This window comes from Hypomesus transpacificus, unplaced genomic scaffold (assembly GCF_021917145.1).
Source record: "Hypomesus transpacificus isolate Combined female unplaced genomic scaffold, fHypTra1 scaffold_308, whole genome shotgun sequence".
In the NCBI taxonomy this organism is placed as follows: Eukaryota; Metazoa; Chordata; class Actinopteri; order Osmeriformes; family Osmeridae; genus Hypomesus; species Hypomesus transpacificus.
Window position 1 is genome coordinate 77770 of NW_025813835.1, and position 22131 is coordinate 99900.

The 22131-nt window shown below is 50.2% G+C and overlaps 1 protein-coding gene across 1 annotated transcript; it reads left to right on the forward strand.

Annotated features, from left to right (window-relative positions):
• Window positions 1-76: 76 nt before the first annotated feature.
• On the forward strand, window positions 77-18734 carry cwf19l2 (CWF19 like cell cycle control factor 2). The gene is made up of 20 exons (XM_047015571.1): window positions 77-186; window positions 935-1045; window positions 1192-1320; window positions 1419-1538; window positions 2118-2237; window positions 2326-2419; window positions 4116-4231; window positions 4663-4732; window positions 4790-5410; window positions 5485-5692; window positions 8041-8143; window positions 9366-9455; window positions 10135-10263; window positions 12563-12700; window positions 16198-16410; window positions 16506-16622; window positions 16764-16919; window positions 17046-17126; window positions 17307-17408; window positions 18405-18734. Exons 1-20 carry the CDS (start codon window positions 94-96, stop codon window positions 18543-18545), a joined length of 2952 nt encoding a protein of 983 aa, XP_046871527.1. The 5' UTR covers window positions 77-93; the 3' UTR covers window positions 18546-18734.
• The last annotated feature ends 3397 nt before the right edge of the window (window positions 18735-22131 follow it).

Sequence of the window (22131 nt, forward strand, 5' to 3'; positions counted from 1 at the left end):
TGGTTCCCAGGCTAACAAAGAAACTACATTACCCAGAAACAGGGTTAAGAGTAAGGACGTTTTACGACACCAAAGCTCAGTTTACAGCAAAACATGGCAGCGTTCGGAGGTAGTTTTGAAAGCGCTAACAACATCGAGGATAAGAAAGAATATAAGCGTAAAGCCAGACAAGAGGTTCTTGAAAAGGTATTGGTTCTTTTTTTAGATATAGTCTGCCTTTAGCGTGTAATGTGAGAGGGTGTAAGGTCTATCTTAGCTTGCTAAGCAAGGTGCTATGAGGTAGCTAAAATGCTAACTAGCTAACCAGTTTGTGTTGTCTGGAATACGTCAAATGTATTGATTCTAGCTACTTTCTGTCATATAGTGTCCTTTCAGTCTAACATGTGAGTACATTGGCTCGTGTCTATGTCAAAGAGACAGGAAGTGAGATAGAATAATTGAGGTAATCATGAGTTCGACTCCACACCAGGAGACCGATGGCAGGACAAACACTGCTGAAGGGAGATAGCAGCTATGATGCAGTTGCAGGCGTGCACACACGCGCGCGCGAACACACACACACACACGCTTACTGACGTGCTTTGTCATCTTTGTAGACACTGGGAGAGGTTAGCCAAGGCGATTGTTACAATGCTGTACACACACACACACACACACACGTATTCACAGACCCGTCTTCTTATGCTGTGATGTCTGTTATCACCGAAGCACCTGTGTTAACATTGTTTGCTTGATCAAACACACAAGGTCACACTCTTTCACAGAGTGCGTGCGTGTGTGCATTGCAAGGTGCTTTATAGCGCCTTCTATTGGAAACGAGCGTCCTTTTGTGTTTTAGGGGAAAAAGGAAGATTGATAGTTCCAGAGAGGAAGCGAGGAAAGTGCTGATGAAACAGCCCTGTACTAACCTGGTCCCCTCCCCTCTTCTCCCCAGGCCAAACAGCAGTATGAGAGGGAGGAGAGGAAGAAGGAACTGAAGAGGCAGAGAGGAGAGGACACCTGGATGCTCCCTGAAGTGGACCTCAGACTGCAGGAGATAGAGCAGGTGAGGTCAACCGCGACGTCACTGTGGCAACCCCTCGACCTTGGTTCCCATCGGACACGGAACCGTCCGCGATAGCAGAGAGAGAGTAGACCAGGCAAAACATTTATTTACTTAACCCCCTTTTTCCCCCCCCCCCCTCACCACAGGAAGTCTCCGGAAAGGGCAAGAAGAAGAAAGAGAAGAAGTCGAAAAAGAGCAAGAAGGAGAAGAAGAAAAAGGGGAAAAGGGAGAAGAAGAGCGCAGTGGGGGGTGATGGGTCCAGCAACAGCTCAGCGGTCAGACCTCATTACACTCATGATGAAAAATGTATCCTTCTGCCACGCGATGCAGTTAATAAGTTGTTGTGTTTACGTTCTCTCTCTCTCCCTGCCAGGATTCTGAGGACGAATGGGTGGAGTCTCAGGCCCAGACGGAGGCCCCAGTCAAAGCCTGGAAGATTCCTACTGACACCAAGCCCACAGAGAGCACCTCTCTCCCAGCCGCAAACAACCAGGTGGGTTGGACCGTGTGCGCGTTTGATGTGCCTCCACAGAGACAAAGAGGAGGTCAATAGAATTCTACTACTCTCATCAATACTGGGCCCTGACCCCAATCCCTCGTCAGAGAGACTGATGCAAACAAATAGAGAAAAAACTCACTACACACAGCCAGTTAAGTAAGCCTCATATTAGTAATCATAGTTCCAATAATAGTCGACCTGTGTGGATGTCAGCTTGTTGTGCATCCCAGAGTACACTCACACACACGCACACACACACACACACACACACACACATTCTCACACACACACACACATTCACACATGCACACACATTCACACACACTCACACATTTGGGTGCATTAGTGTCGTTCAATGCACATCGATCAGTGTTGTACTCGGGAGTTCTGACCCAAAATAACTAGGTTTCTATGGAGGTCAGAGTATTTTGAAGACTGATATTGATCATTGATTTGCTATGCTCTGATGCCCCTCTCCTCTCTTGACTGCTGGGTTCCTCTCGGCGTTCTGCTTCTCTTTGTCTCTTCTCCCACTGATGATCATCTTTTTCCCGCCGCTCATCCTGGTTGCAGAGAGATGAATGGATGACCTTTGACTTCCTGACAATGAAAACCACGTCCACCACTGAGAAGAGGGCGGAAAAGGAGAGGCAGAAAGAGGAGCAGAGAGAGAAGGAACGCCTCGTGGAACAGGTGGGTGTGTGTGTGTGTGTGTGTGTGTGGTATTTGACTGAAAGACAAGTACTGATATTACTTGACCATATTGTGTGTGTTTTCCCAGGCTGGCCTCCACAAGTTAGAGCTGAACCCCTTCTGGAAGGACGGGGGGAGCGGCCTGCCCACGGAGGCCAACACCAACACTGCGGTACAGAAAGGTGAACACCCGGTCCTGAAACGTAACCCAACCCTGAGTGCCCTGAACACCCCCCCATCTACCCTTCCCAGTTCAAAGCGATGCTGGTTGCTTTCAGGACTACCCCTTTAATCTTCTCCAGACTGTTCTCCCTCCCTCTTTCGCTCCATCCTCCCCTCACTCCCTCCTCCCTCACTCCCTCCCTCCCTCACCCCCTCACTCACTCCCTCCCCCCCTCCTTCCTCACTCCCTCATTCACTCCCCCCCACCCCCTCACTCCCTCCCCCCCTCTCTCCCTCCCTCACTCACTCCCCCCCTCCCTCACTCCCTCCCCCCCTCCCTCACTCCCTCCTCCTATTTAAGGTCGTCTCAGCCCTTGTCTCCTCCCTATACACTAAACACTCTGTGTACCTTCACCTCTTTGAAATGTAGAGACCCGTTTAAACTTTTGATCTCACGTCCCATCCCTCACGCTCTCTCTCTCTCTCTTTATGATTTATGTTTACTGCCTCTGCACCCCTGTGCTAACTTGCTGAACTCCTCTACCCATAACCCTCCTCTGCACCACCGACAGGGCAGCTTATCTCCTGGTTTTAGAGATGGTGTTCTTTACACACACACTCAAACAGCCAGAGTAGCTTGATGCACTGCCAACCTCCCGACCCTCACTGTAAATCTGTCCCAATATTACAGGAGGCGCAAGGGGCGGGGAGGGGGGCGGGGGGGCGGGGAGGCAAGGGGGGCGGGGAGGCGAGGGGGGCGGGGACAAGGAGAGAAGAGACGGGGTGATTGGAGGGAGGATGTGCATGATTGCAAATGGGGGAAGGAGGAGAGAGAGAGAGCTCAAAAAGGGAACTGACAGGAGGAGAGTGCAGATAAAATAAAAAGTTGTGTTGGTGAAAGAGATTGAAAAAGAGACTGACTCAGGGATTTAGAGAGGCTGATGCAGGAACTAGAGAGCAAAGAGGAAGACAAAGGAGAGACGCCCTAAGCTGACAGCAGAAGTGTGTGTGTGTGTGTGTGTGTGAGAGAGAGAGAGAGAGAGAGAGAGAGAGAGAGAGGGGCTTATCTCTACCCAGTATGCATGTTATTTTCTCCCCCAGGAGAAGGTATGTCTCTCCGGTAAGCTCTCTCCAACAGCATGGCATAATAAGCAGACTGAAGTACCACCACACACACACACACACACACTTGGATTCATCTCTGTAAATTGTATGCCAGAAAGGAATAGTGTTTACCTCATCATGCTGAATTTGATTGATTGGGGTCATAGAGAGGTATGTTTAGGGAAAGTGTGCGTGTGTGTGTGTGTGTATGTACACACGATAAGGCAGTTAGTTTCACTCACAACTGCATTGGATCATTCTAAAAGTCCCCTGATTATTAGTTGTGTGGCAGGGTCCATTCTCTGTATGGAATCAATCTGGATCTTTGATGTGAAATGTCCTTATTTAGAGACAAACTCAGGGGAGACACAAATAGCTGGTCTCTCCGGTCAGGTGCATGATGGGATGCCTGTGAAATGAAGGAGCAGAGGTTTCCCACAGAGGAGTTTAACTGTAGCTTTCCTCCTTCCTCGACTCCCTCTCTTCTCCTGCCTTCTCCCTGTCCTCCCCCTGACCTCCCCCTGACCTCCCCCCCCCAACTCTCATCCTCCTCTTCCCCCTTCCTTGTCCCTCTGACCTCCCCCCTCCCCTCCCCCCCCCCCCCCTCCCCAGCTGCGATCGTAGATGACGGGGGACTGAGCTGGTTGAGGAAGAGCTTCCAGAGGATGAAGGAGCAGGCAGAGAGAGAGCAGCGCAGCCTGGACGCTGTGGTTTCCGAGAGATACGGAGTGAGATACACACACACACACACAGACACACAGAAACACAGACACACACGGAGGCACGCACACACACACACAGGCACACACACACACGCATGCCACCTGTGTATACATTCTGACAAGCAAACATACACATGCCGTTTATTTAGTACATTGTGATACACACCGACACTTTGGCTCTAATACTTTCTTGCAGACTTAATGCGCATTGCGTACACACACACACTCGCTCACACTCTCACTCACACACTATCTCCTTGGTTAAGTCTCTCCCTGCAGTGTCAGCATTTGTGTCTAAAGTCGACAGGAGAAATCTTTCCGCTTGTCAGAAACAGAGGCACATACCGCTATGCACCATGGGAAATTACTGCTCACCTGTGTGTGTGTGTGTGCGCGCGTGTGTGCTCTTGGGTGCGTGCATGTTTCACTCCCTGTAGTCCATGGAACAGTTTCAAAAGAGGTTGGATGAGGCTGAGAGAGCGGTTTATGGAGAGAAGAGAGGAGAGAGTGAGGGGATGTGGAGAGGGGGAAGAGGGGGGTGGAGGAGAGGAGGAGGAGGAAGAGGAGGAGAGGAGGGGATGCAGAGGGGGGGAAGAGGGGGGTGGAGAGGAGATGATGAGGGAAAGGGCAAAGAGAGGTGGAGGAGAAGAGAGGGAGATGGGATAGACGGAGAGAGTTGGAGGAGACCGAATGTGGAGCGTGGCTGTCCGGTTAGGGATGAAGAGAGGGATAGCAGAAGAGAGGAGAGAGGGAGGGACAGAGATAGAGAGAGTCAAGGGCAGAGAGATGTGGAGCGTGATAGAGGTTGTGATGGGGAGAGAGAGAGGGAGAGATACAGGGATAGAGAAAGAGAGAGGTTTGGAGACAGAGCGAGGGATAGAGACAGAGAAAGAGAGAGGGATGGAGACAGAGAGAGGGATGGAGACAGAGAGAGAGATGGAGACAGAGAAAGAGAGAGGGATGGAGACAGAGAGAGAGATGGAGACAGAGAAAGAGAGAGGGATGGAGAGAGAGAGAGAGACAGTGACAGACCCAGGGGAGCTCCAGACAGGCCCCAACACAAAGACCGCCGAGCCCAACGAGAGGGCTCCCCTCCTGGGTGGGGCCGGTCCCAAACGCCCCTCTCCCTTGGATCTCTGAAAAGCCGCTTCCTCAAGCCCTGTGAGGATGAGGACGATGAGAGAGGTGAGTAGAGGCCTGCAGAGGGAACATTCCAGATCTTCCAGACTGTGTTCCCCAACACCTCTTCTCCTCTCCAGGTCCGTCCCCAGCTTCCACCAAACCCCCCGCAACCTTCCTCAAACCCAGCTCCGATGATGAGGCTCCAGACCAGAGGACAGCCAGACCAGCCTGGAGGAAGGGAGGCTCAAGGCAGGAGCCTGTTCCTGGAGAACCAGACCAGGAGCAAGCCACGCCCTCTCCACACGAAGATCCACGCGACAGCAAAGCTGCTGTGGCCTCACCCAGGTTAGAAAACGATCAAAAGGCTCCATTGGTAAAAAGAAACGAACAAAAGAAATGAAATGAATACATCTCCCCTCTAATCTGATTCTCCTGTCTGTCCTCATGGTCGATCCCTCCTGAGAATGTCTTTAGATATCATCCATTAGTCTTCCTGGCCCAGTTTGAGTCGAGCCTTCAAGCTGTGCTCTTAATGGTCAGGCTGACCTCATCCCCAAGATGGAGGAGCCCACAAGATCCTCTGAATATCTGAACTCTGCACCCTCACTCATTTATACTCTTCTTCAAGTTGAAGAGGTTGGACACACACACACATTCTTTCTCTCTTCACTCTCTCTCTGTCTCTCTCTCTCTCTCTGTCTCTCTCTCTCTCTCTGTCTCTCTCTCTCTCTCCTCCTGACCCTATCTGCTCTTTGAAGAAACTTTCCCATTTCTTCATCCTGATTTTAGAACGACCTCACAGATGTTTCTCGTCCTCCTTCTCCTCCCATCTTTAACCGCAGTCGCTCTCCTCGTCCACCTGGCAGCCAGTCATCCGGGGTCACTTGATCTCTGTTATCACTTCACGCACCATCAAACATCGAAATGATGTGTTCATATACCACTAGCCTACTTTCTCTTCCTCCTCTCTCTCTCTCTCTCTCTCTCTCTCTCTCTCTCTCTCTCTCTCTCTCTCTCTCTCTCTCTCTCTCTCTCTCTCTCTCTCTCTCTCTCTGTCTCTCTCTCTGTCTCTGTCTCTGTCTCTCTCTGTGTCTCTCTCATATCCACATTTACCCCCCCCCCCCCCCTGTTCCTCACCATCATTAGCTTAGTCATTAAGGTAAACCTGAAAGCCCCCAAAAAACCTTGGGCATGAAATGAATCTTTTGTTTCGTACCAGATGGAAATGAGGCTATTAGGCTGGGGGGGAGGGAGGGAGGGTGGGAGGGGGTAGGGGGGCTTCAGGGACAGAGTAATGCTCCTGCCTCTCAGGGAGAACTAAGTGGAACACAGCCTGTTGGGGGATTGATTTTGGAGCTGGCGTTCTCTGGGACAGCTTCTTGATGAATGCTCGGATCCCTTCACTCGGCAAAGGGCATCCTGGGGCCCGAATAGAAGTGCGACCCAGAGCCCTGCTTACTCACGTCCTCCTGTATGCCCCTCCTCCCAGGTCAGAGTCCTGCTCACTCACGTCGTCCCCCCAGGTCAGAGCCCTACTCATGTCCTCCCCACAGGTCAGAGCCCTGCTCGCTCACCTCCTCCCCCCAGGTCAGAGCCCTACTCATGTCCTCCCCACAGGTCAGAGCCCTGCTCGCTCACCTCCTCCCCCCAGGTCAGAGCCCTACTCATGTCCTCCCCACAGGTCAGAGCCCTGCTCGCTCACCTCCTCCCCCCAGGTCAGAGCCCTACTCATGTCCTCCCCACAGGTCAGAGTCCTACTCGCTCACATCCTCCCCACAGGTCAGAGCCCTGCTCGCTCACCTCCTCCCCCCAGGTCAGAGCCCTACTCATGTCCTCCCCACAGGTCAGAGTCCTACTCGCTCACATCCTCCCACCAGGTCAGAGCCCTGCTCGCTCACCTCCTCCCCCCAGGTCAGAGCCCTACTCATGTCCTCCCCACAGGTCAGAGTCCTACTCGCTCACATCCTCCCACCAGGTCAGAGCCCTGCTCGCTCACCTCCTCCCCCCAGGTCAGAGCCCTACTCATGTCCTCCCCACAGGTCAGAGTCCTACTCGCTCACATCCTCCCACCAGGTCAGAGCCCTGCTCGCTCACCTCCTCCCCCCAGGTCAGAGCCCTACTCATGTCCTCCCCCCAGGTCAGAGCCCTGCTCGCTCACGTCCTCCCCCCAGGTCAGAGCCCTGCTCGCTCACGTCCTCCCCCCAGGTCAGAGTCCTGCTCACTCACGTCCTCCCCCCAGGTCAGAGTCCTGCTCACTCACGTCCTCCCGCCAGGTCAGAGTCCTGCTCGCTCACGTCCTCCCCCCAGGTCAGAGTCCTGCTCGCTCACGTCCTCCCCCCAGGTCAGAATCCTACTCTCTCACGTCCTCCCCCCATGTCAGAGCCCTGCTCGCTCACGTCCTCCCCCCAGGTCAGAGCCCTGCTCGCTCACGTCCTCCCCCCAGGTCAGAGCCCTGCTCGCTCACGTCCTCCCCCCAGGTCAGAGCCCTGCTCACTCACGTCCTCCCCCCAGGTCAGAGCCCTGCTCGCTCACGTCCTCCCCCCAGGTCAGAGCCCTGCTCACTCACGTCCTCCCCCCAGGTCAGAGCCCTGCTCGCTCACGTCTTCCCCCCAGGTCAGAGTCCTGCTCGCTGACGTCCTCTCCCCAGGTCAGAGCCCTGCTCGCTCACGTCCTCCTGTATGCCCTTCTCCCAGGTCAGAGAGTGAGAGTGAGGAAGAGGAGGTGCTGCTGCTGTCAGATGAGGAGATGAACAGATTGGGGGCCAAGCTGGTCAAGGCGGAGATCATGGGCAACACGGTGAGGTCATCCAGCCAGGAGGCTGTCAAATACATCATGCTGGCTATCAAATACATCATGCTGGCTATCAAATACATCATGCTGGCTATCAAATACATCATGCTGCCTATCAAATATGTCATGCTGGCTATCAAATACATCCTAAAGTCTAACAAATGCATCCTAAAGTCTAACAAATGGATCACACAGGCTGTGAACTTCACCACACAATCTATTAAATACATCATGCATTTTGTTACATATGCAAGCATCATATATATATACGTAATGGCACCAAACACAAATTCATTAGTAAATAGTTATTGAGCAGATGTACACGAGTAACTATCCATCTGGATGCTGTTCAGACTCCCTCCCTCATCTACACACACACCAGTTTAACTCTGTTCAAACTCCCTCCCTCATATACACACACACCAGTTTAACTCTGTTCAAACTCCCTCCCTCATCTACACACACACCAGTTTAACTCTGTTCAAACTCCCTCCCTCATCTACACACACACCAGTTTAACTCTGTTCAAACTCCCTCCCTCATCTACACACACACCAGTTTAACTCTGTTCAAACTCCCTCCCTCATCTACACACACACCAGTTTAACTGACCATTTGAGATGTCAGATGGAGGATTGATGGACTTCTGTGTGCCAGCGATAGTTAAGTGCCTTTTAACAGTGAAGCACTTGGCTCCTGTATCTAGAAGAAGAACTACTTTGGCATCTGTCACTCACGACCATTTTTAAGTGGTGTGTGTGTGTGTGGTGAAGGGCCAGAGAGCCTGTCAGTAGTCAATAAAACAAGACCGACACACACACACACACACCGTCCCTAGTGGCTTCCTCTGTTGTTTTCCCTTATTAATGTATGCACTTCTCACAGAGAAATGTAAACACAGACACAAACAGAGAGAGAGAGAGACAGAGAAGGAGACAAAGACACAGACACATCGTCATGATCTGTGTCCGATAGTGTCATCTGTTAGTCAACAGCCAGTTATAAATAGTCTTCTCTCTGCCCCCTCACACACACACAAACACACACACATCAGTACCTGAAAACAAGTCACTGTCACAGAATTGACCCTTTTACAGCACTAGGCACTGTGCATGTGTTGAACCTGTGCTGAGGTGTCTGTGTTCATGTTCCTCAGAATCTGTGCTGAGGTGTCTGTGTTCATGTTCCTCAGAATCTGTGCTGAGGTATCTGTGTTCATGTTCCTCAGAATCTGGTGGATAAACTGAAGCAGCAGCTGGAGTCGGCTCGTAAAGCCAGAGAGAGCCACCACGCACGGAGAGCAGCGATGGGCCAGAAGGTGAGGGAGGGAGGGAGGGATACAGACTCTTACCATTCACTACATGGAACAAAAAGGCAGTTCAGCTTGATCTCTTGTCTCTCTATCTCCCTCTCTTTCTGTCTCTGTCCCTTTCTCACTCCCCCTCTGGGTGAATCCCTGCTGCCTGGCCAGTAGAGTTATTCACTCCTCTGTTGATGTTTACATGTTCTGCCTTCCTAGATTTATACCTGAGAGTTAGACCTACACGAACAGACACGCGTGCACACAGAAAAGTGAACCTTAAAATGCACAGCTAAATCTAGGCTCAGCTGCAAGTGTGTTCCGACCTCAGTCAGGACGTTGTTCTCTAAACACAGAGGCCATCTCTCTCTTTTATTACGCAACTGGCTCAAATCAAGCGGCTTATTGCACCTTTTAAAAATCAACCAGACTCATGAACACTTAACTGGGGCTGAAGGTGATCTTTCATCCTCTCCTCTTCCTCTTTCTCCTTCTCTCTCTCGGCCTCTTTCTCTCTCTCTCTCGACCTCTCTCTCTCTCTCTCTCTCTTGGCCTCTCTCTCTTCCCTGTAAACAGTGTTCTCTCTTGTACCTGTCCACTGCCTCTGACCTCTCAGGTTTAGTGTCTTGCGTCTCCTAGTGTGTTCTGGTCCTGTGCTATGGTTGTCATAGTAACCCACGTGCCGCCATGATTCCAGGTACCGGGTCAGAGCGAGGAGGATCAGGAAGTGCTTTTGTTCAGGACCGACCAATCGGGTCGTGCTTGGCCGGTTAACGGCCCCTCTGGAACTCAGAAGCCCCATGGAGGACGCAGGAAGAAGAAGGCGGTGAGAGAGAGTGTGTGTGTGTGGGAGAGAGAAAGAGACAGAGAGAGAGAGAGAGAGAGACAGAGAGAGAGAGAGAGAGAGAGAGACAGAGAGAGACAGAGAGAGACAGAGAGAGACAGAGAGAGACAGAGAGAGACAGAGAGAGACAGAGAGAGACAGAGAGAGACAGAGAGAGAGTCTCCAACTTTGTATGGGTGACCAGAGGTTTGGTTGTTTGTAGTGTGAGATACAGATATAGATGTGTGTGTTTTATGTGATCAGTATGTGTGAGATGAAACATGACAGTATCGTCTGTCTTGACTTGCCCAGGATTGAAACAAATTGAATGAGTTACATCAATACACACACACACATACAGTGCCCTCCAAAAGTATTGGAACAGTGAGGCCAATTCCTTTATTTTTGCTGTAGACTGAAAACATTTGGGCTTGACATCAAATAATGAACGTGAGACCAGAGATCAACGTTTCAGCTTTTATTTCCAGGTATTTACATCAGGATCTGATGCACAACTAAGAAAATATCACATTTTGTTTGAATCCACCCATTTGTCATGTGATCAAAAGTATTGGAACAGATATACTTAAAACATATTTAAGTGAATAAGACTTAATATTTAGTTGCAAATCCTTTGCTTTCAATAACTGCAGCAAGTCTGTGACCCATTGACGTCACCAAACTTTTGCATTCTTCCTTTTTGATGCTTTCCCAGGCTTTCACTGCAGCCTCTTTCAGTTGTTGTTTGTTTTGTGGGGTTCCTCCCTTCAGTCTCCTCTTAAGCAGGTAAAATGCATGCTCTATAGGGTTTAAGTCTGGAGATTGACTTGGCCAGTCTAATACCTTCCATTTCTTGCCCCTGATGAACTCCTTTGTTGTTTTGGCAGTGTGTTTTGGGTCGTTATCTTGCTGCATGATGAAGGCTCTGCCAATCAGTTTGGTTGCATCTTTCCTTAAATTGGCAGACAAAATGTTTCTGTAGACTTCCGAGTTCATTTTGCTGCTGCCATCATGTGTTACATCCTCAATGAAGATTAATGAGCCCGTCCCAGAAGAAGCCATGCAAGCCCAAGCCATGACATTACCTCCACCGTGTTTCACAGATGAGCTTGTGTGTTGGGGATCATGAGCAGTTCCTTTCTTTCTCCAAACTTTAACCTTTCCATCACTTTGGTAAAAGTTAATCTTTGTCTCATCAGTCCATAAAACTTTGTCCCAGAATTTTTGAGGTTCATCTCTGTACTTTTTGGCAAATTCCAGCCTGGCCTTCCTATTCTTCTTGCTAATGAGTGGTTTGCATCTTCTGGTGTAGCCCTTGTACTTTTGTTCATGAAGTCTTCTGCGAACAGTAGATAGTGATACCTTCACTCCTGCCATCTGGAGGTTGTTGCTGATCTCACTAACAGTTGTTTTAGGGTCTTTCTTTACAGCTCTCACAATGTTTCTGTCATCAACTGCTGATGTTTTCCTTGGTCTACCTGTTCGACGTCTGTTACTTAGTACACCAGTAGTTTTCTTCTTCTTCAGGACATTCCAAATGGTTGTACTGGCTATGGCCAATGTTTCTGCAATGGCTCTGATTGATTTTCCATCTTCTCTAAGACTCACAATTGCTTGTTTTTCACCCAAAGACAGCGCTCTGGTTTTCATGTTGTTTACACCTCTGAATACAGTCTGCATAGACAAAACCTATCTTACCCAATCTGAACCTGAGTGTAGACATTCAGTGGTATTTATTGATTGAATAATGTATGTAATAGGACACACCTGGGCAACAAAACACACGTGTCAGTCACATGTTCCAATACTTTTGCTCACGTGACAAATGGGTGGGTTCGAACAAAAAGGTGATATTTTCTAATTTGTGCATCAGATCCTGATGTAAATACCTGGAAATGAAAGCTGAAACGTTGATCTCTGGTTTCACATTCATCGTTTGATGTCAAGCCCAAATGTTTTCAGTCTACAGCAAAAATAAAGGAATTGGCCTCACTGTTCCAATACTTTTGGAGGGCACTGTATATCAAATATCTCTTTCCCTTTCACTCACACACACCATGATTAACTGTGCTTGTGTAAACAGTGTATTCTGTGTTTACGTTCTAATGAGTTCTTGAAGGATTTCAGACTTCCGGCACACCCTGCCCAACTTCCCTCTATCTTATCTTATTTTATATGACCTCCCCCTCTCCCTTCCCCTCCCTCCCTCCCTCCCTCCCTCCCTCCCTCCCCCCCTCCCATCCCCTCCCTTCTCCCCTTTCCTCCCGCCTCCCTCCCTCCCCTCCCGCCTCCCTCCATCCAGATTGAGACCCACCAGGATGGAGAGCGGGTGAGGTACTTCCAGGATGATGATGGTGTGGGTCTTCAGGAGATGGTGCGCCGGGAGAAGATGAGCTCAGCCCAGGATCAGAACGCCCTCTACTCACGCATGGCTGGCAAGGTACTCCACACCTGCTCCACCAACCTGGCAACCCAGGCCGTAACACATGACACTCGACATCACATCAAAACATCACTCTACATATAGATGTCAATTATGTTGCATTTAATAGATGTATTACACCAGCATGTTGCAGATCTGGCAACCCAGCTTTTTCCTTTTTCCAACCTGGAAACGTACTGTGGTGACATTGTGTAACGGAATGCAGGCTGCATTCCTGTTGATGTAACAATGTATGAAGATGTTTTGTAGACCAGCATGAAACGTTCTGTGCCCAAATGTTTAATTCTCATTTAACTTGTTTGCTGGCCACTGTAGTTGTCCCCACACACACACACACACACACACACACACACACACACACACACACACACACACACTCTGGAGGACAATCTGTCTCTGTAAAGGTGGGCAAACCCCAGAGGATGTTGGGTAATAAGTAGAGAGTGAGTCACAGTGGCGCTCTGATGACCTCATCAGTCAGTGCCAGGAGCTGAATGGTCCCCCAGGTGTGTGTGTGTGTGTGTTCCTGCCTCTGTTCAGTTTAGACCGTCCCCACACCCTAACACACACTCACACACTCATCTCAGAGCGATGCTAGGACATATTCAGCAGACAGTGTGGAAGGTCTGAGTGCTCACACACACACACACACGCACACACATGTGACACCAATTGGAAACGCTGGGAGAGCAGCATGGTCCTTGGTCTGATCTGGGAGCAGCTCTAAGGCTGCCCAGTCTCCAGGGAGGGGGTAGAGTGAACAGCCTTCTGGGAGTTGTAGTGTCAGATTGACAGTTGCTTCACAGCCGCTCTGGCCCCGTGTTCTCCAAACGGACGTAGAGGAGCAGATGGCAGGAACAGGCCCGTGTGTGTGTGTGTGTGGAAGACAGAGAAAGGGATGTGGACAGAGTCTGTCAGTCTGCATGTTTCCCCTGTGCTTTAAATGAGCTGTTGTGCACACGCTCATCTTTCTCTCTTACGGTCTGTCCTCCTGTCTCTGTACTTCTATGGCAGTGTCTCTGTCTCTGTCTCTGTCTCTTTCTCTCTCTTTCTCTCTCTCTCTCTCTCTCTCTCTCTCTCTCTCTCTCTCTCTCTCTCTCTCTCTCTCTCTCTCTCTCCACCTTTATACCTGGAGAGATGCAGATTTGTATTTGATTTTTTATTTTATTTTGGGGGGGGGGTCCGAAGTGTGTGTGTGTTTGAAAGTGAGATAAAAAAAATGTTTATATAAACTCTACGAGACGTCAGAGTTGCCATGGCAATTTAAAATGAAAGTGACAAACGCTGCACATTTTAGCTCACTCTGTGTACCGTCTCCACACACACACTCTGCTCTATCTCCTTAGCGGTGCTATAGGCTCTATAAATAATGTTACAGTTACCATGGTGCACAGTCTATAAATACTAGATCCAATCAGTTATATATTTATTATGTGGACTGAGAGAGAAGAGCATATTGTCTCTCCATGGCCCTTCTTCTGCCTCTCTATAGAAGCACAGTCAGAAGCAACACCTCTGGCTGTCTCTGGCTGGGCCTAGTGGACCAGTTACACCTGGCTGGGCCTGTTAGTATGTACCAGTAACACCTGGCTGTGTTTATAGTGGGCCCTGTGCTGGCTGGGTTTACAGTGGACCCTGTGCTGGCTGGGTTTATAGTGGACCCTGTGCTGGCTGGGTTTATAGGAGACCCTGTGCTGGCTGGGTTTATAGTGGACCCTGTGCTGGCTGGGTTTATAGGAGACCCTGTGCTGGCTGGGTTTATAGGAGACCCTGTGCTGGCTGGGTTTATTGTAGACCCTGTGCTGGCTGGGTTTATAGTGGACCCTGTGCTGGCTGGGTTTATAGGAGACCCTGTGCTGGCTGGGTTTATAGTGGACCCTGTGCTGGCTGGGTTTTTAGTGGACCCTGTGCTGGCTGGGTTTATAGTGGACCCTGTGCTGGCTGGGTTTATAGGAGACCCTGTGCTGGCTGGGTTTATAGTGGACCCTGTGCTGGCTGGGTTTTTAGTGGACCCTGTGCTGGCTGGGTTTATAGGAGACCCTGTGCTGGCTGGGTTTATAGGAGACCCTGTGCTGGCTGGGTTTATAGTGGACCCAGTGCTGGCTGGGTTTATAGTGGACCCTGTGCTGGCTGGGTTTATAGGAGACCCTGTGCTGGAGGCTTCTGTGTTCCCCAGGTTAAAGAGACCAGCACTCAGCCTACATCTGCTTCTTTGGTCCATCCTCTCATTACCTGTGTAATCAGGCTGGCATTATGAAGGCTACACACACCCAAACTCTAACCCAAATACACACACACACGCACAGACACAGGCTTATCACATCCCAACACAGTAAGCTGCTTTAGCAGAGAGACAGTGTGCGTCCGGTCTGCCTGTTAAAGAATGAGGCCGTAGGAGCAGAGATTACAGCTGGAATTAGGAAGAGATTATTAGAGTTGATATCGCTGTGGTACTAGTTCTCTCCTGTGCGTGGAACACACACACACACGTACGCACAATAACTCACTAAAGATCTGCTGATGTAAATGTACTCAGGCCACAATCAATAGCAATGATTGATTATCTGGGCTCAGATGAGAGCCACTGATTCAGCGTGAGTCCTCCCATCTACAGGTTGGAGAATGAGATGGTGTGCCCAGGTGCGACATGGGTAATGCAGTCTAATTTAGCGGAGTGTACATGTGATGGAATGCATACTTAAACAAGAAGGCACCAGCACTTGCACAATGCCTACAAGCACGTTTTGTGTGTAAACACACACACACACTCTGTCTCTCTCCAGCCATGTTCACAGCTCCCACACAAACCCGGACTTGTCGCTGGTCTCCATGGAGACAACGCCGTCTGACGTAGAAAGTGGTACCATGGAGTCGATGTGTTCCATACGAGAGCTCTCTTCTAGGACCTCTCTCACACATGAATGCTTCCTGCTATCAGGGCATACATATTGAACACACACACACACACAGGCTATGTGCAGGGTATGCGCACATACACGCATGTGTGAATGTGCCATGCGCACACACACACGCATACAGAACAAACACACTAAGGACACGATACATACAAAGTACACCCAGCGCAGAAGGCGATTTTCCAATCAGGACAGTCGGTCGATCAGTAGTATGTTGTGAAGCCCCACTTAGACCCCAGTGTTGTGACAGGAACACAGTGGGCCACTGGGTTGGTGTTTGATCTGGATTAGCCAAACTGATGTTGACCACCACACGCGTGTGAAAGCTGTGGTTTACACCCGCTCATCTCCTTCCCTCCCTCCTTCCCTCCCTCCTTCCCTCTCTCCTTCCCTCTCTCCTTCCCTCTCTCCTTCCCTCTTCCCTTTCTGCCTCTCTATGTCCCTCCATCCATCCCATTCAACATACCTCCCTTCACCCTTCATCCCTCCTTCCCTGTTTTTCTCCTTCTGCCCCTCCCTCTGTCCCCCTCCCCCTCTCTGTCCCCCTCCCCCCCCTCTCCCCACCTCCCTCCCTCCTAGATGATGGGCAAGACAGATGGAGATAACTACACGCTGGATGACATGTTTGTGTCGAGTGCGGCCCAGCGGGAGGGCGAGGGCCGGGACGAGGAGCGGATGAGGGCCCGGGCTGTCCAGGAGCACCGCCGGCTGGCCGCCACCATGGACAGATGCCAGCACTGCTTCAGTAACCCGGAGCTGCAGAAACACCTGCTCATCGCCATAGGGAGCAAGGTAGGAGACAGGCTCCTCTCCAGGGGGCTCCCAAACCCTATTTTTACCGCATACGAGTATTTTAAGAGCGTGTGTGCGTGTGTGTGTGTGTTCAGGCGTATCTAAGCCTGCCAAGCGGCATGTCTATGGCGGAGGGTCACTGCCTCATCGCCCCGCTGCAGCATCACTGCTCTGCCACCGGATTGGACGAGGACGTGTGGACTGAGATGCAGGTCTGACCAATGAAGTCGCCCCCCCGTTATCCCCACTACACTAGCCCCGCCCCCCAGCATGTCTTAGGAAATGCAATCTGTCTGGATCAGATTTGAGATATGAAACTGAACTCCAGGTCTTTGGCCCTGTCCCTTTGGCAGGGCTTTCGCCGTGCGTTGGTGCGCATGTTCGAGTCCCAGGAAGAGGACTGTGTCTTCATGGAGACCCACATGAACCTCAAGAGACGCCAGCACATGGTCATGGAGTGCATCCCCCTCCCCAGGGAGCTAGGGGACATGGCCCCCATTTACTTCAAGGTAATTGTGTGTGTGTGTGTAGTGTTGAGTGCATTACTGTTGAATAAAAAGCCTTGGGCTACGTGTGTGTGTCCGGAGAGTCTTTATGATGTGTGTGTGTGTGTGTGTGTGTGCGTGCTCCTGCAGAAAGCCATCATGGAGTGTGATGAGGAGTGGGCCATGAATAAGAAAGTGGTTGACCTGTCGTCTAAAGACATCCGCCAAGCTGTGAGTCCTTCTCATGTTTCCACCTGTCTGTCTCTCCTCATGCAGCCCTCCCTCCCTCTTTGGGTTTGTTGTTTCAGCCTCTCTCTGAGTCAGAGGAGGTAATCAACAAGTGATGAGTGCCTGTTTCATGTAAACAATACCTAAACAATACCACTGTGTGTGTGTTTGTCTGGTATCCAGGTCCCTCGAGGTCTCCCCTACTTTGCGGTCGACTTTGGTTTGCAGGGCGGCTTTGCTCACGTCATTGAGAATGAACTCAAGTTCCCTCACTACTTTGGCAAGGTACGCAAGGCGGATAGACGTGTGTGTGAGACCAATAATTGAAGACCGGTATTTTAGTCGTTTGTGAGTGTTTATGGGCGTCAGCTTGTGTGATTCTTATCTCTTTGGGTGTGTGTGTGTCCTATCTCTTTGGGTGTGTGTGTGTGTGTGTCCTTTCTTTTTGGGTGTGTGTGTGTCCTTTCTCTTTGGGTGTGTGTGTGTCCTTTCTCTTTGGGTGTGTGTGTGTGTGTCCTTTCTTTTTGGGTGTGTGTGTGTCCTTTCTCTTTGGGTGTGTGTGTGTCCTATCTCTTTGGGTGTGTGTGTGTGTGTCCTTTCTTTTTGGGTGTGTGTGTGTCCTTTCTCTTTGGGTGTGTGTGTGTCCTTTCTCTTTGGGTGTGTGTGTGTCCTTTCTCTTTGGGTGTGTGTGTGTCCTTTCTCTTTGGGTGTGTGTGTGTCCTTTCTCTTTGGGTGTGTGTGTGTCCTTTCTCTTTGGGTGTGTGTGTGTCCTTTCTCTTTGGGTGTGTGTGTGTCCTTTCTCTTTGGGTGTGTGTGTGTCCTTTCTCTTTGGGTGTGTGTGTGTCCTTTCTCTTTGGGTGTGTGTGTGTCCTTTCTCTTTGGGTGTGTGTGTGTCCTTTCTCTTTGGGTGTGTGTGTGTGTGTCCTTTCTTTTTGGGTGTGTGTGTGTCCTTTCTCTTTGGGTGTGTGTGTGTCCTATCTCTTTGGGTGTGTGTGTGTGTGTCCTTTCTTTTTGGGTGTGTGTGTGTCCTTTCTCTTTGGGTGTGTGTGTGTCCTTTCTCTTTGGGTGTGTGTGTGTCCTTTCTCTTTGGGTGTGTGTGTGTCCTTTCTCTTTGGGTGTGTGTGTGTCCTTTCTCTTTGGGTGTGTGTGTGTCCTTTCTCTTTGGGTGTGTGTGTGTCCTTTCTCTTTGGGTGTGTGTGTGTCCTTTCTCTTTGGGTGTGTGTGTGTCCTTTCTCTTTGGGTGTGTGTGTGTCCTTTCTCTTTGGGTGTGTGTGTGTCCAGGAGATAGTGGGAGGGATGATGGACCTGGAGCCACGGCGATGGAGGAAGCCAATCAGAGAGAACTTTGATGACCAGAGGAAGAAGGTTCTTCAGTTCTCTCAGTGGTGGAAACCTTTTGACTGCACAAAGACTTCGACTTAGACACACACACATACACTTTATGTAAGACCTTTAGTAGACTATTACTGGATGTCGGAAATTGTCATTGAACATGCAAAACTGGAAATCTCTTTGTCGTGTTGAAATTGTAACACAATGGTCATGTATGTTTTGAAAAGTTGCTATTTTACCAGTAAAGAACAAATGAATATTTAAAAAAAAGAATGGGTAGAAAGAATGTTGGTGTTTGTTTTTTACAAACTGTCATCATCCCAAAGCTTCAGTCTCAGTCCTTTTGGAGCCTCCCCATCCCGGCCAGAGCCAGCCTGGCTTGGCCCTCTCTTATCACCCAGCCATGGAACACCCCGCCCTAGACAGGCAGCTCCTCAAATTCATTTCCTCTCCATGACCCATGATCCTTTGCAGCTGTCGCTTCAGCTGAAGGGATCCCATCGTCTGATCGCTGCATCACGTCCTCTTAACAGCTGTACACACACACACGTACACACACGTACACACACGTACACACACGCACACACACTCTCCAGGGTGCCTGCCCAATCAGGTGACCTCATCATTCCCCCTCCAGACTCCTCCACTGTTTAGGTTATGTTATTAGTGAGAGACTGATACCACTTCCTCTCATATTGCACACCTTCTCTTTCTCCCTCACGCTCTCCCTGTCAAACCTTTTGTTCGATCTCTCGTCTCACCCTCATGGACGCTTCCCATCATATTTTCTCTTTCTTTCCCTCATCAGAATCTCTTTTCATTTCCATTCTGTCCTGTCTTTCTGTCTCTCAGTCATTCTGTCTGCTGGTATCCAGGATCCTCCTGCAGAAAAGACTGTAAAAAGTTTCTTCCAAGTGTCAAACTTGATGAGCTACATCGCAGTAAACCTTAATGGTCAATTATTAACGCTAGCCAGAAACTCGTGGTGCATATCAAACAACAGTTGATGGTTTTATGTCCTGGGGATATTCACAGCAGAAAATGTCCCCCCTGTAATTATGTTGTAGTTATAGTGAGCTTTATGGCAGGAGAGAGGGGCTTATTTCCATGACTGACCACGGGAGAGTGTTCAGCTAAATGTCGGGGTTGCAACTTCATGTGTCTACTCTAGGCTTTAGCTCGACAGAATAGCACAGTCTTGTGCCATGCTGCTGGAGGTCTATATGTGGGTATTTTGTCCCACAACAGTCCAACCAGGTGTGTGTGTGGAGGGGGGGCACAGTGATCTGTGGGTATGGCCACCCATGAACAGGCTGCTGGGAGAATTACTACCCAGCTTCATAGTCTGGCTGCTGCCTTTCTCCCTGCCTCTCGCCCAGCCTCTCTCCCTCCCACTCTCTCCTGCCTCTCTCTCTCCCTGTCTCTCTCTACCTGCCTCTCGCCCAGCCTCTCTCCCTCCCACTCTCTCCTGCCTCTCTCTCTCCCTGCCTCTCCCTGCCACTCTCCTGCCTCTCTCTCTCCCTGCCACTCTCTCTGCCTCTAGCTCTCCCTGCCTCTCTCTCCGTGCCTCTCTCTCCCTGCCTCTCTCCCTGCCACTCTCTCCTGCCTCTCTCTCTCCCTGCCTCTCTCCCTGCCACTCTCTCCTGCCTCTCTCTCTCCCTGCCCCTCTCCCTGCCACTCTCTCTCCCTGACTCTCTCTCCCTGCCTCTTTCCCTGCCACTCTCTCCTGCCTCTCTCTCCCTGCCTCTCTCTCCCTGCCTCTCTCCCTGCCACTCTCTCCTGCCTCTCTCTCTCCCTGCCTCTCTCCCTGCCACTCTCTCCTGCCTCTCTCTCTCCCTGCCCCTCTCCCTGCCACTCTCTCTCCCTGACTCTCTCTCCCTGTCTCTTTCCCTGCCACTCTCTCCTGCCTCTCTCTCCCTGCCTCTCTCTCCCTGCCTCTTTCCCTGCCACTGTCTCCTGCCTCTCTCTCCATGCCACTTTCTCCTGCCTCTCTCTCCCTGCCTCTCCCTGCCCCTCTCTCCTGCCCCTCTCTCCTGCCTCTCTCCCTGCCTCTCTCTCCCTCCCACTCTCTCCTGCCTCTCTCTCTCCCTGTCTCTCTCTCCCTGCCTCTTTCCCTGCCACTCTCTCCTGCCTCTCTCCCTGCCTCTCTCTCCCTGCCCCTCTCCATGCCACTCTCTCCTGCCTCTCTCTCCCTGCCTCTCCCTGCCACTCTCTCCTGCCTCTCTCTCCCTGCCTCTCTCCCCCTGCCTCTTTCCCTGCCACTCTTTCCTGCCTCTCTCTCTCTGCCTCTCCCTGCCTCTCTCTCCCTGCCTCTCCCTGCCACTCTCTCCCTGCCTCTCTCTCCCTGCCACTCTCTCCCTGCCTCTCTCTCCCTGCCACTCTCTCCTGTCTCTCTCTCCCTGCCTCTCTTTCTCTTGCTTTATTTCAGTTATTCTGCCCCACCCCTCTGTTCCCTCTCTCGCTCCTGATACACCCATCTCTTTATATTTCAATATATTTCTGTCTTCATTTCTTTTTCTCTCTATTTCAGTTTATTTCTCTCTCCGTCAGGCTCTCTTGCCCATACTCTATTTCTGTCTATTCATGTCTCTCAATTTCTCTCTGTCAACATTGTATTATCTGTCAGACACAGTCTTGCCACTGTATGTGTCAAAAAGTTATCCTATCCACTTCGTCTTACAGTACACACGGTCATTACATAGTCTACTGTACCATTATTACACACACATTGTGATTTGTGCATCGCCTCCCTCCAGAAAACACACACGTCACTGTAAACATGATCTCCTGTTACACGCGTGTGCACAACACCCAAACCGTGCATGGTGAGAGACACAGCAGGAAACATCCTGGCTTCTATAAAGTAAAGAGCCTGATCAGCCTCATCTAGGTCAGTCAATCAGGTGAGTGACTGTGTGTGTTTGTCTTCAGGAACATGAGTGAATATAGTCTAAGACTCAATCAGCACTTTATATTCTGTCATTGCACTGTGATGCATCACTGGATTTTGACATAACTGAACAGGACAGTGTTTGTGTAACTGCATAACAAAATCTTACCTGTTTACTTCTGATTCGTCCGAATATGCGTTCTGTGAAGTTGAATCTGGTCTTCTATACAGCTTTAACTGATAACAACATTCTGTAATGTCGAATGAGATGATATCCATGCTTGGCGGTTCTTTTCTTGGCCTTGTTGACATATCCTAGTTACGCCCTCAATACACGGGCAATTTTGTAGCAGAGAGGTCAAGGTCATGGATGTAATTAGTGTCAGACATAAAATACCGCTGCGGCTGGCCGCTTCTCAATGGCTTATAGCAGTCTGGGCTGCACCTGCCGAGCCATCCGACGGCTTGCTTGTTTACGAGCCCCGCTATGGACGGCTTCATTGTGCAATGAAGTGTAAATAAAAATTGCGTGTCGTTGCCCCTTATGGTTAATCATGAAGGCTCTATTGAACAAGCGAATGTATTGCTACGAAATATCTGTCAGTTAAAATTTTATAGGAATGAACACATGCTGGCCTAGTTTTTACTTATGTCTGCGACATCTACATTCAGATTCTCTCTTTTTCTTTCTCTGGAGGGGGGAGGCAAGTGAGGTCTGAAACCGTATCTGATTGGCCGTGGCTTGTAGAGGTACAGTAAGGGGGGGAGGCGAATAGTGATGCTTCT

Bases quoted from the DNA above. Each gene is read 5' to 3' on its own strand.
- cwf19l2 (XM_047015571.1), top strand. From the start codon at position 94: ATGGCAGCGTTCGGAGGTAGTTTTGAAAGCGCTAACAACATCGAGGAT. The intron at 10,264-12,562 runs GTGAGAGAGAGT...CCCTCCATCCAG, and splicing joins GACGCAGGAAGAAGAAGGCG to ATTGAGACCCACCAGGATGG. The intron at 12,701-16,197 runs GTACTCCACACC...CCTCCCTCCTAG, and splicing joins ACTCACGCATGGCTGGCAAG to ATGATGGGCAAGACAGATGG.